The 14,752-nt window shown below is 35.3% G+C and overlaps 1 protein-coding gene across 3 annotated transcripts in view; it reads right to left on the reverse strand.

Annotated features, from left to right (window-relative positions):
• LOC150109768 (integrin beta-PS-like) overlaps positions 1-14,752 on the reverse strand; it is a 392,096-nt gene that overhangs the window by 22,668 nt on the left and 354,676 nt on the right. For all 3 annotated transcript variants that reach the window (XM_090396604.1, XM_090396612.1, XM_090396593.1), the window contains one exon: positions 11,992-12,108. In XM_090396604.1, coding sequence (XP_090252730.1) covers positions 11,992-12,108 — 117 coding nt within the window. The remainder of the gene's footprint in view (positions 1-11,991; positions 12,109-14,752) is intronic.

Genomic DNA, 14,752 nt, shown 5'->3' on the forward strand with positions numbered 1-14,752 from the left:
TAAGTGAAATTGCATTAAGCGAATACAATAAACAATAGGAATAATTATAATTCATCCATTCAGTTAGCGTAAACTTGAAAAAAAAAAAAAATAAAATATATATATATATATATATATAAGCTATATTAGAGGATGAAATCATCAAAGTTAATAACAATCGATTGCTTAAATTTTTATTTAATGTCTGAACATTTGATTGAGCTACTTTTTTACAAAAATATTAAGTAGAGATGTTTGAATAGTGCTCGACTTTTTCATCTTGTCATGCAATTTGCAATAGCTGGTGATCACTTTATCAAGATTTCGGTGGACTTCGAAGCTTTGTTCCATATCAGGATCAGCACCAAATAAAATTTCCTTAGCATGCACAATGTGAATGAAAACTAGCTTAAGTTCTTGCAGTTATCTTCTAGGTGTAACATTCTCTTCTTGTTCACACTCCTTATCTTCTTCATATGCCGCTTGTATTACTAGTGCCACTTTCATGTTTCTTAATGACTTCCAGCTTTTCCTCTAATGTAATTACTTTTCTTCTCTTTTTATTAGTGCCACTTTCTTTATCAGTCTTTCTCTTTTCCATATCAGGGATTGATTATAATAAAGCCTTATAGGTATCTGAATTAAAGCAGAATGAAGGAAAAGTGATTGAGCAAGAGAACAGAGTTTGCATGTGTGCTTGAGTCAACTACCACGTGTCATCAGCCACCACCCACAGCACTGCCACTGCCTGCTACACTGACAAGTGCCGCTGCTTGCTGCAGATCGGCGACAAAAAATTTCGCATAACATAAAAAATTCGCATTAACTGATTAATCACGTGCTTAAAGCAGGAAATAGTATCATTTTACTCAATTGCACTAACTGATTATCATGCATATCGAATTTGCATTAAACAAGATTTTCCTGTACTTTCAAATATTGAACAGGTTGCTTTCACCAAAATCATGGATGCCATGCCGATCAGTTCAGGGCACTTATTATAGATGATCTTCAATCATGATATGATTGAGTACTGAAAGGCCTGTCATATGAGTAGGATGAGTGCATTGTGTCAAAACTATGAAATAGGGTTTGCAGTTCAATGAGAGCAGGTCATTTATATAAATCAGGAAGAGCATAGGTGAAATGACAGAACCCGAGAGACACTGACAGGAAAGTCTGAAGAGAGAAATATCCATACTGTTGGTCACTAATTAGATAGCAGTTCTCAAGGTTTTGAAAGAAGCTGACTTTTGATAACCTTCTCCATTACTTTAGACAAAACTGATGCAAAAAAGCTTAATGGTAAACATTTCTCCTTTCTTGGGAACTTGTTATATATGAGCTTTTACTAACTATTATAATAATGGAATTAACTCACATAAATAATTCTTTATTCATAGAATTTTCACCGAGTATCACAGGCATCATCAGTACAAGGCTAATTAAACAATAACTGTTATATTCACAAAGCGCCACCTAAGTAGTTAAGGTTAAATTTCCTAAATTTATTTAATTATTATTATTATTTAAAAAAAAAATTTTTTTTTTTATAAATATATATATATGTGTATATAATTATATGTTAGGAAAGATTTGCTGCTTTATAAAGTACAATCTCCCACAAGGGGGAAAGACGTAGACCATCGGATCTGTTTAGGTTAGGGGAGTGAAGTAATGTTTCACATGTTTCTTTGTATAGCCATTCCATTAGGAACAGACTTTTGTCTTGTTCCACTTAACTCTATGTCTGGTGTTGATCGCATGTTCTGCAATTCCAGACTGTTCAGGTTCAAGGTACTGGATGTACGACTGGTGTTCTTCTAACCAGACCTGAGCAGATCTTCCTGTTTGTCCGAATGATAATCCACACGAGCAGGGAATCTGGTAGACACTGATAGACAGCGAACATTTCATTCTGTTAAAAGGGCATAATTTTGCCGTTGATCCGAATAAAGTACCCATAATAGACTTTTTCCATAGTATAGACAGAGGTATTCGATCCTTACCCCAAAAACAGCTAACAGAACAAGATTCAAGTGTGCAAAAATTCTTTTTAATGGCAAGCCTCTGCGGCCGAACCTATCGTATGCTGGACAAAAAGCACTGAAATCGCTAAAAAATAACAAGAACCTAATTATTACGAAAGCTGACAAAGGGAAGGCTGTGGTCATCCAAGACAGAAGAGAATATGAGAGAAAAACATCACTGTTACTCCACGACTATTCGACTTATAGGCCCCTCACTTCAGATCCTACGAATAGTCAAATAAAAAAGCTTAATGCCCTTATAGAAAAAATATCGATATGGGATGAAGATAAAAAGAAAACACTAAATACCTCCTTTGGGCACCCACTGAGATTATATGGTCTTCCAAAAGTACATAAGCCAGGAATTCCATTAAGACCAGTTGTAGACTGTACAGGTTGTCCCACTTATAAAATATCAAAATTTCTGTCAAATTTACTCACTTCTTCAACTAGAAGAACTGCTACATATATAAAAAATTCTGTGAACTTCAGAAATAAAATTTCCGATCTGCATCTAGACGACTCAGAGATTATGATTAGTCTAGATGTTGTTTCGCTATTTACGAATGTTCCGTTGGCGGACAGCATAGAATTACTACACCAAGAATTTCCTCCAGACATTGTCAAATATTTGAATTTGTAATAAAGTCCGATTATTTTTCCTTCAAAAACCAGTTATACCAACAAATCGAAGGGACAGCAATGGGTAATCCAATATCTACTGCTATTGCCAACTACTTCATGGAGCATTTCGAACAGCGTATCTTTGACAACATTACACCCAGACCTAACATTTGGTTCAGATATGTGGACGACATTTTTGCCATATGGAAGGGCACCTCAGAAGAACTACAACAGTTTCTCTCAAAAATTAATGTACTTCATCCAAGGATCCAGTTTACCCTAGAAGTAAATAAGAAGTTAGCCTTTCTAGACCTCTTGATTCTTCGCCAACCAGATGGTTATCTACAATTCACAGTCTATAGGAAAGACTCATACAGGCCAGTACATCCACGTTGAATCACATCACCATCCCAGCCAAAAGGTAGGTACTATAAAAACACTAGTTCATAGAGTCAACTCCTTTTGTTCTTCAGAAGAACTTTTACAAAAAGAATTACAGTATATTAAATCCTCCTTCATATCCAATGGCTATAAGAAATCCTTCATAAAAAAAAAGAGCTTTAAGTAGTCGTGCTCCAGAATCCTCTTCAAGTACAGAAGAACCTACACGTATACCTCTCCCCTATGTACACGGGGTTAGTGAACGCACAGCTAAGGTGCTAAACCCACTAAATAACTGTGTGGCTTTTTGACCCATCAGAAAAATCTCCACATTCCTAATGACTCCAAAGGACAAGCTCCCACATATCAACTATCCAGGTGTCTACCAGATTCCCTGCTCATGTGGATTATCATATTTCGGACAAACAGGAAGATCTGCTCAGGTCCGGTTAGAAGAACACCAGTCGTACATCCGGTACCTTGAACCTGAACAGTCTGGAATTGCAGAACATGCCATCAACACCAGACACAGAGTTAAGTGGAACAAGACAAAAGTCATTCACAAAAGTCGGTTCCTAATGGAACGGCTTTTGTGAATTACTTTCTCCCTTGTGGGAGATAGTACTTATAAAGCAGCAAATCTTTCCTAACAAAAAAATGTATACATATATATATATATTTATAAAAAAAAAAAAAAAATATATATATATATATATATATATAATTTCATAATTAAATAACTAAATAATTAAAAATAAATAAATAATAATTAAATAAATTTAGGAAATTTAACCTTAGCTACTTAGGTGGCACTTTGTGAATATAACAGTTATTGTTTAATTAGCCTTGTAGTGATGATGCCAGTGATACTCGGGTGAAAATTCTACGAATAAAGAATAATTTACGTGAGTTAATTCCGTTATTATAATAGTTAGTAATATGTCTACTCATGGTATTTCCTTAATGAAACTTTTATATGAGCTTTCTTTCATGCTGTGACCAACAGTATGGATTTTGGCACTGCAGATCCACAGGAGATCTCCTGGCCAGTGTCACTCACTGGACCCATTCCATGGAAAGGTCTGGAGAAACCTGCGCTGTTGCTCTTGACATCTCCAAGGCTTTTGATGAGCTCTTGTATCGAGGGCTTCTCAACAAGTTACCATCATTTGGACTGCCTTTGTCGTCATATAAATAGATCACCAGTTTTCTCTCAGATAGATCTGTGTGAGTAATGGTGGATGGTGTTCTCTCTTCACTTTCCTGTCAATGCTGGTCTCCCTCAGGGATCTGTCATTTCACCCACCCTCTTCCTGATTTATATAAATGACCTGCTCTCATTGATTGCAAACCCTATTCGTAGTTTTGCTGATGATGCTGAGTTGATAACCTCCTTTTCTGTTACTTCAGACAAAACTGATGTAAAAGTTTGATGGTAAACATTTCTTCTTTCATGGGAACTTGTTATATATGAGCTTTCTTACATGCTGAAGGGTGGATGTCAGATGAGTACAATTTAGTGAATACCTATTCTTCATGCTGTTGAATGATATGCTGTTTTCACCGAAGACTTAAACCATGAGGCATAGTTAGGCTTAACAGCCTTGCTAGTCAAATACCAATGGCAAAACTATAAGCACTGCTGCTATATTCTTTTTACATTAAAATATCGTTTTAACATAATTATATCAACATAACGATCTTTTTTATAAATCATTTATTTCATTTTTAATTAACTAAACTAACAATATTATGTTAAGATATTTAAATATCTTAACAAATGACTCCCGCATAGCACACTCATAATAAACAAATGATTTCATCTAGGGCCTTTGTAAGTGGAAATCAAATGACATCAAAACATCCAGTCATTCCAGGGATACATGGAATGACTGGATGCACCTAAAATTTATAAGGAAGGAATTCTGTTAAGACCAACTGGGAATGGTAGCTATTCTCCCTTGCACTTTTTCTAAAATATTTAACTAAACGTTCAGTGCCACATGTAGGAAAAACAATTTTCCTACATTAAGACTTTGAAGGATATTATCAGCAGAATTAAGGATATCAATTTAGATCCAACAGATAGCTTAGTGAGTTTGGAGGTAAAGTCTTTTTAAATGATGTTCTGAGAGAAAACAATGATACTATTATTAAATATTTTTTTACCAAAACACTATCAACCTTTTCAGACATTGTCTAGATAACATGTTCTTCAAATATGAAGACTTTTACTATGAACAGACAGCAAAGCTAGCAATAGGAATTTCAATTTTTTTTTCTGTAGGTTATACATTTTTTAAAACTTTAGTACTAATCCCCCCCCCCCCCCCAAAAAAAAAGGATTAGGAGCAATCCCTGCTTACAATCTTTAAGTTTTTCTTTTTTCGAAGTTCTCAAGAAGCAGGATATTTGTATGCAGCCAGAGAGAGCATACCATAGCTTTTTTTATTTTTTATTTTTTTTTAGTGGGTGATAATGAAACCATTTTTTTAAAATTTTTATTTATTTTTATTATCCCATGGTATTATTACCCCAGCTCATAGAGATCAAGTTCATGTATTTTATACAGCGCCTTTTCTGGGTTGTTATAGAGTTCACATTTGGAAATATTCATACAGTTTAGTAAATGCATTGGTGATGCTGCCTCGATGTTACAGATTTTGCAGGTGGGGAAGATTTTTGTGCCATTGCTAAACTTGATTGGTCTTGTGTGGCCAGTCTTGAGGCGAGAGATCATGGTAGTGGCACTGCGATTAAACTTGCAGTTGATGGTAGCTCTTGCATTTTCTGCTGAGTACCAGTGGTGAGTCATGTCCTGAAGAATTGTTCTTTTTATGTTTTCTTTTTGGGTGGTGTTGTGTCCCAATTTAATTATTATTCTATCTAGTGAAATTCTGCTTATCAATATTCAACTTTTATCTAAGTATGAGATATCACCCCAAAATACAAATATTTAAGCTATTTCTCCCCTTAGTGTCCCTAATATTTATATTATACTGTGCCTTTTGTCAGTTTGAGATATTAAATACAAAAACAAGGAGCAATTACTAACATATGTCTGAATGTGAAACAATATTGCAGTCGTGACACTTTATCTCGTTTTTTAACACATTAATTTCCCGCGTGATTAGGTTCGTACATTTTTCAAGTGGTGCACTGGGCAGCAATTTCAGACAACTGTTTTATCAATGAACAAAGGTTTATTAAACTCATTAGTATGGTACAATTCAATTTCTAATATAATTCAATTCAATACTAAGAAAACATTTACAAAATAACATTAGCTTATCACAAGTAATTTGGCTATGATCCTATATGAGTATTGCGATCATGCCGCCATAACAAATTCAACTTATACAATCATATGTATAATCATCATCAAATTCCTGCCATGTACCCTCAAGGGGTGTACAGGATATGAGAGTACTACATGAAAAAATTACATCATTACTAACTTCCTATCTACAATTTTCCTCCAAATCAGTCTGTTACTTGTCAAGACTCCAACATTATCAGATCTTATATTTCTATCGTCTAAGGCACTTTGTACCGTATCAATCCACCTATATCTTGGTCTTCCTCTGGGTCGTTTTCCTGCCAACCTGGCAGAAAACACTTGTTTTGCTAATCTTTCCTCTCCCATTCTATTTAAGTGACCATACCACCTGAGATTAGCTCTGCTAACGCATTCCTGGATGCTGACAATGTCAAGTTCTTTCCTAATATCCTCATTTTTAATATGATATTGCCATTGATGCCATCTGTTCACGCCTCTAATCTTTCTCAGGACTCTCATATCTGCGGTCTCTAGTCTTTGGTCAAGTGTTTTACTTCTGACCCAGCTCTCAGATCCATAAGTTAAAACTGGTTTGAACACTGTCTCGTATACAGCTAATATAGTGTTCCAACTAATTTCTTTCTTATTCCATATGAATTTATTCAATTGATTTCCCACCATACCAACTTTGCTGATTCTGTTGTCTATTTCTATATTTAATTTACCATCTTCAGTAAAAATCGTGCCTAAGTAGCTGAAATGTTTTACTTGTTCCACAGGTTCTCCATTAACAACACAGTTGACATTTTCAATGAATCTGCCTATTTTCATTGTCTTCGTCTTTTTATTGCTGACCTTCATACCATATCTATTACAACAGCTATTCAATTTAGTCAGAGAATCTTGCAGACTTGTAGCGGATTTATTTAGAAGTATAACATCATCCGCATAAAGCAAAGAGCTGACATTAACATCTCCAATTTTGATATCAGGTTTAATACCACATTCCTTCATAATGTGATCCACATAGATAATGAATAACAGAGGGGATAATGTACATCCTTGTCTCACACCAGATTTAACATTAAACCATCTTCCTGTACTTCCTTCAATTCTAACTGCTGACTTACAACTCAAATAAAGACTAAGTATTGCTTGATATAATGCCCCATTGACACCATATAACTGAAGCGTATTGAATAGCTTCTCTCTTGGCACCTTGTCATTTGCCTTTTCCAAATCGACAAAACTTAAATACAGATCTTTGTTATATTCCCATGCTTTCTCGACTATTTGTCGTAAAGTGAAGATCAGATCCTGACAGCCTCTATTTGGCCTGAATCCAGCTTGTTCTTCACCAAGCTTTTCTTCCACAATTCTTCTCAACCGTTTCTCAAGTATACTTGCATAGATCTTGCCAGGAACACTCAGTAGGGAAATACCTCTGTAATTCTCACATGCAGTTTTATTTCCCTTTTTATATATGGGTACTATGAGAGCTCTACTCCAATCATCGGGAATTCGTCCCTCTCTCCAGGCTTTCTGAACTATGCAGTGCAGCCACTGTAAGACTCTTATACCACCATACTTCAGCATTTCTGGTAGAATATCATCTACTCCTGCTGCCTTTCCACATTTCAAACCTATGATGGCTTTTTCTACTTCAAGTAGGGATATGTATTCCTGACTGCATGCCTGCTCAGTGTTTTTTATCACTGTGCTGTCATCACTGCTTGTTTCATTTAGCAGTTTTTCAAAGTAATTACTCCATACTTCAAGGATATCTTTTTCTCCTGTTTTCATGTCACCTTTATCATCTCTAATTCCTTTTACAGCACTCTTTCCTCCATTCCTAAGCTTCTTCAACAACCTCCAGAATATTTTGCCACCTTCTTGATATTTATTTTCTATATTCTTGCCAAAGTCCTCCCATGACTTTTGTTTAGCTAGTTTTACACACTGTTTAGCTTTCTTACATTTGTCTCTGTATTCTGTAAGAGTAAAAGCTGACTTATTTGCCAGGAACTTTTGATATGCTTTCTTCTTTTCCTTCACTGCCTCTTTAACTTCCTGTGTCCACCAGGGAGTTCTGATTTTTTTTTTATCCTTGCACACAACCTCACCACATGCCTCTCTGGCAGAATCAATCAATGTTTCCTTCAGAGTTTGCCACTGAATCTCCAAGGTTTGATTCCTGTTCTCAAACTCTTTCATTTTTTTTTTTTTCAATAATATTTCTGTATTTTAGTCTACAGTTCACATCTGAGAGCTGCTCAACTTTTATTCGCTTTAAAACTTTCTTACATGTTATTCTTTTCAATATGAAATTCATTATCCTGCTCAAGACTAAATAGTGATCACTTCCAATTTCAAATCCTCTGTACACTCTGGGGTCCTGCACCAGGGAGAAAACATCACTATCAACAATAACATAGTCAATGAGACTATTCTTATTCCTTGCCTCTTCTCTCCATGTGAATTTGTGCACATTTTTATGTTGGAACATGGTGTTAGTAATAACCAGTCCATGTCCTGAGCAGAAATCCAACAGATATTTGCCATTATTATTAGCTTTGCTCTTTTCTCCAAATTTTACCAAAATATTTTTGTATGTCTCACAATCATTTCCTACTCTGCTATTTAGATCCCCAACTAGGACCAACTTTTCCTTTTTCATTGTGTTAGTTGCTTTTTCTAAAGCATCAAAAAATTCCTCCACTTCTACCTTAGCAGAACCTTCTGTGGGACCATAGGCACAAATAAGTCTCATTGTCCAGTTCCCCATTCTCATATTTGCCCACATTACTCTACTTGAGACTGACTACCATTCAAGAAGATTAGCCCCGTATTTTGTGTTGAATACTATGGCTACTCCTTCTTTTCCTTGATTGTCATTGCCTGAATATAACATTTTGTATTTATTGCTCAGAAAGATCTCACCAGTTTTGGTCTTTTTTGTTTCAGTCACCAGTATTATGTCGATCTGGTACTTATCTAATTCCTCAGCTAGCTCCATTTCTTTGCCATTCAGGCTTCTTACGTTGATAGTACCGATCTTTAACTCTGGTGATGTTGAGTTGGGGTTTGTTTTCAGATTTGTTCCAGTAGCTGACTTTTCGCTGTTCGCCCTGGTTCCCTGGCGAAAACAACGGGGGCCTTGTTTAACCGGGCGACGCCCCAGCCGGCATGAAATTTTGTCATGTTGTACCAACATTTTTTATTTTGGTTTAACCAATAAGAATACAATTTGGTCGGCTAAATCCCAAATTGCCAGCCCATCCTCGTTTGTTCAGTATCAAAGTAGATACCCAACAGGGTGCACCACGAGAAGGTGAGGATTTGACATTAGGTCAGAAGCCCTGGTCGCTTCTCCGCATTCCTTTAAAGGCTATGTGGAGGTCTCCTCTCAGTTATACAGCTTTGACCCTTAAGCACCCCTTTGACCCATATGTATAATCCCAGATCTAATTAACACATTAGTTAACCCTATATTAGTCAGAATACGCTATATGCTGTAGCACCTGGACATATGTGATCAACTCACTCTATTTAACTATCTAAAACTATGTAGATTAAATTATCCTTTCACTGTACTAACACATACTTTGACATTTAATACTTTCCTATACGTTACAATACACATGCATAATTCTCAGGACACATGAATACCTACCTATATAATTAATATTAAAAAAGCATACTCTCAGTATAATCAGTCATGTACTAAAGTCCTAGTATGATTTTCCTTAGTCTCTTCAACAGTTCAGTAATAGAATAATGATTACAATTACAGATGATTTTCAGTTAACACGAGATTTTTACAGTACCTTTTTCTCTTGAGTTTTCTATATTGGCCTCTACCTTTTTCTGATTGAACTATCCTGGTATGATCTCTCCTATAATCGGTCACTCCTAAGTTCTTTTGGCATTAAACTGTGCTTATGTGATCTTTACTTTTCGTACTTGAATTAAGAGCACACTTTAGAATCATCTATACCATGGCTGTGAAACTCACCATGCGGACACCGACTTCTTTACAGATTTCCTTTTTTTAGTGTTTCATCACTGTGTTTTCATCACTATCTATGTGTTTCATCACTGGATGATGAAACACATAGATAGTACCTTCTTTCCTTTGGCTAAATGGCATTCCTCGTTTCTTAACATTGGAAATACGGAATCGAATCCCGCTCACTTTTGTTTCCTTGTTGCGGCGACGGAGATTAACTCCAATCCCGCCACTCAGGAAAACCATGTGAAACCTATACGAAGGAGCTCGTGAAGAAACTATCTGGGAAAAAGCCCTCATGGGTGGGGTTTCTAACCCTTTTATACCTTGACCTCTACTGGCACCTTCTTTAATTTCTTTTCTCTGCCCCTTACTGGATTCGACTTCACCGACCAATTAGGGTGGCGTTTTTCTGCCAAACATCCTGCGGTCGGCGAGCACACGACTGATACGTGACAATGTCTCAATCCGGGAATTGACTCTGAGCGATAGTCTATTGTTTTCTCTTGCTAGCCTCTAAATTAACCCCCCTTCCAAATTTTTCTAAGAATTTACTTAATATTTTAATCTCTAGCCTCTCACATACAATTTCTTATGACTAATCTTTTCTGTCTTACTTAGCTAATATTTTCATATCACAACTGTAACATATTCCTTCTTTTATTATTTAGTTCAACAAACACTTTGTTATATATTTTACTTGGATGCAAGAATATTTATCTTTCTTTAAATAATTTATGTATTAGCTTTTATACAGGGGTTTTATTTTATTTTCTCTTCATGTTACACCATGATAACTGGGAATTCTACATTCTTAAGGTATCAGGGTGTAACAGTGGTTTTAAAAAGATCGAAATCTGTGGTATCACTTGATGTTGCGGCCATTTTTGCTACTTCATCTGCAGTTTCGTTTTCCTTTAATCCCACATGGGATGGGATCCATTGGAAGATTATTTCGGAATCCTTATGTAGTTTGTTTATGTTTTTTTGCTATGACTCTAAGTATTTCTTGATGGCTAGTGTAGCAGTTCTTAATAGCTTGAAGGGCTGCTAAGGAAGGATGCTGTGAAAAATATAAACTCCTTCGGGTTTTGTTTGTCCAAATATGGCAGTGCTGTGTTAATGACTATTAATTCTGCATGGTATGAGTTGCATCCAATACTGTTAGTTGTTTTTAGTTCTATATTATGAGAGCCATAAATGAGTATGCCACTCCCAGAATTGCCATTTGGATTTTTGGAGCCATCTGTGTAGATCTTTATTGAGTCAGGTACATATTCCATTATTTTTGAAAGGGCTAATGATCTCAAGATTTCAGGGTTTTCTAGGCTTTTTTTCTCATGTTTCCCTATTTCAGAGTTGATAACTATTAATGAAACCATAGAAAGATACAGTGATATACAATGATGACCAACAGGCTTGTGGTCTAAGACACTGCAAACTATTTTTGATGGAGAGATTAAGGACATTGATGCTTTTCAAAATTCATTATTATTAAAGAATGCAAGCAACTAAATCTATAAGAGAATAAGGAAAATCGCAAGAACAATCTTTTTTAGAATCAATGGAAAACTATTCTTGTAAAGTTACACCTCCACCCTACTGTTCATAATTCAAAAAATCACAATGAGTTTGTTTTTTCTATGATAATAAATTAATTTTAATTTAATTTTTTATAAGAAATTTACCTTTTTCTTGCTTGACCCAAACCATAGGAAAATTGTTTTCATCATAATTATAAAGAAAGGTAAAGCTACAGTCATCATCATCCTTAAAGATGCAACGTCTGTCATCTGGTGATTTTTCTAAAAATAAGTTGAAAAAAATTGGCATCTAAGAAACCCGTAATAGATTTGTAATAAGTGAATAAGCTATTAACTATGTATTGAAATATTTGTTAATTCTAATGAATGAATGACAGACAGAGATCATAAATTTGAGGTTTTTCTAAATGCGACTAAATGAAAAAGAAATGAACCTATTAATTAAAAGAAATAGCATGATAGCATGATTTGGCTATAATCTTGATTATAGCTAAATATTTTATTATTATTATTATTATTCTAGTAATAATAATAATATCCAAACACCATTATGTAGTGTAAACATATGTGGTGCATTTAATTCCTAGTTTTGATGAACTGATTAAAAATCTATTTGACATTCATATATACATTTTTGATTGTTTCGATCATCACCAAAGACAATCTACAATCTAACCTTCATTCTAAATTTTTGTGTGGCATAATTAATTTCTTATTTGAGGTCTTTCTCTGGGTCTTTTACCTGTCATCCTAACAATTTATTTTGGCAACCTTTTCTTTTCATTCAATTAATGTGATCACTCCACCTTAGATTACCATTGTTCATTCATTCCTGGATGCAAAAAAGATAAAGTTCCTCCCTAATATCTGCATTTTTAATATGACTGCCATTCATGATATCTGTTCCTTTCCCTAATTTTTCTTAGATCTCTCATATGGGTGGTCTCCAGTCTTTGATCAAGTGCTTTATTACTAACACATTAGAGCTCTCAGATCCATAAGTTAAAATTAGTTTTAGCTCTATTGCATATAGCTAATGTAGTATTTTGACTAATTTCTAATTCCATATAAATTCATTCGATTGAGTCACTATCATATCAACTTTCTTAATTCTTCTCTATACCATATTTAGTTTGCCATCCAGCCTTCATTCTAAATTTTTATGTGGCATCATTTCATTTTTCATTTATTATTCACTAAATTGTCTTTCTCTGGGTTTTTTACATATCATCTTGGCAACTTGTTGTGGTAGCCTTTCTTCTCTCATTCTATTTAAGTGACCACATGACTTCTATATGGTGTGAGATAGAGGCCAACAGAACAAAATATATTGGTGGTTGCTGCTACAGACTAAGGAGTTCACAGAAAGAAGTGGATGCCATGCATTAGCAGATGAGACAGCTGAAAAGATAATTACCTAAAAAAGCATGTCACGGAGGATACTAGAGGTTTGAGAGTACTGGATCTAGTAATAGCATCAGAAGATATATCCATAACTAAGGTAGACATTCTGCCTCCAATTTTGGGAGAGTGACCATCCAGTTTTGTTCTGGGAAGTTTAGTATGTCAACTTCTCTGTCAAGAAAGTGTTCATGTTGAACTATAAAGCTGCTAATTATGACAGACTTAGGAGACATCTTGGAGTGGTGCCACAGCTTGAGAAGCTGCAAGGAAAGAATGTCAGCAGTGCATTGGAAGAGGTCAGCAATTGTTTGAGAGAAGCAGTATCAGAATGCATACCCAACATCAGGAGGATAAACCAAGTGGAATTAAGTGGTATGGTATGTGGTAAATGATATAGTGATATAAAGCAAGAGCTGGGGAAAAATAAAAAACTATGGAGGAAATATAAAGAAAAAAGTGGTCAGTATACTCATGAGCAGTATAAAGTGACCACACTTTATACATACTAGTATGATAAGAAAGATCAAATCAGATTATGAGAAAAAATTAGAAAAAGTAGGCCAAAGTAAATCCAAAAGGTTTTTTTTCATTATGTAGCAAGTAAGATGAAGAATGACTATGAATATGACTTTAATCAATGATGACAAAAGCAAAAGAAATAGCTGATTTACAGAGTAATCACTTTGTAAAGGCACATCATCCAAGTGGAGATTTGGCAGATGTTGATGTGACAAAGACTGATGTCAAAACTGAAGTACATGAACAGGTGGTGATCAGCATACTGAAAAACATGAATGTGAATACAGCAGTGGGACTGAAGGCCATGTTGACCCATATGCTATGTGAAGGTGCAAGAAAATTGGCAATGCCTCTGATGAAATTTCAGTCTAAGTCCCAGCTCTGGAAAGCTTCCAAGGGAATGGAAAGAGGGTAAGATATTTCCATTAGATAAAGGTAGCAAATTACAGATAAATTAATAAGAGAGAAAAAAACTAGAAGTCATGCTCTGGAAGTTGTGCAAGTTTTTTCTTGGAGAGTGGTGAGTGAGTAGCATGAATTTTCAGAATCCTGTGTATACACAGTGTGGGTCGTCCATGATGAGTCTTCTGAATCCATGCAGATAACATCACCATTGTCAATTTCCTGATATGCCTTCAAGGGATGTTCAGGTTTTTCTGACAGCATTACACGATTAAATTTACATTATTATTAATCTCCTATCAACAACTTACCTCCACATTAGTCCACTTGTCAGCACTCCAATGTTGTCATATCTACACCCCATTCTTTTAAGGCACTTCTGAATGAATCAATCCACTCAGCCCTTTCTTCTCCCATTCTGTTCAGATGACTACCAACTGAGATTGCCTCTGCTAACACATTCCTGAATGCAAACATTACAAGTTCTTTCCTGATGTAATTTTTAATATGACTGTTATTGATGGCATCTGTTCAGGCTCTTAATTTTTCTCAGAACTCTTATATCTGTGGTCTGCAATTC

Source organism: Typopeltis vanoorti, chromosome 1, assembly GCF_054136105.1.
Source record: "Typopeltis vanoorti isolate ZY-2024b chromosome 1, IOZ_Tvanoo_1.0, whole genome shotgun sequence".
NCBI classification, from domain to species: Eukaryota; Metazoa; Arthropoda; class Arachnida; order Uropygi; family Thelyphonidae; genus Typopeltis; species Typopeltis vanoorti.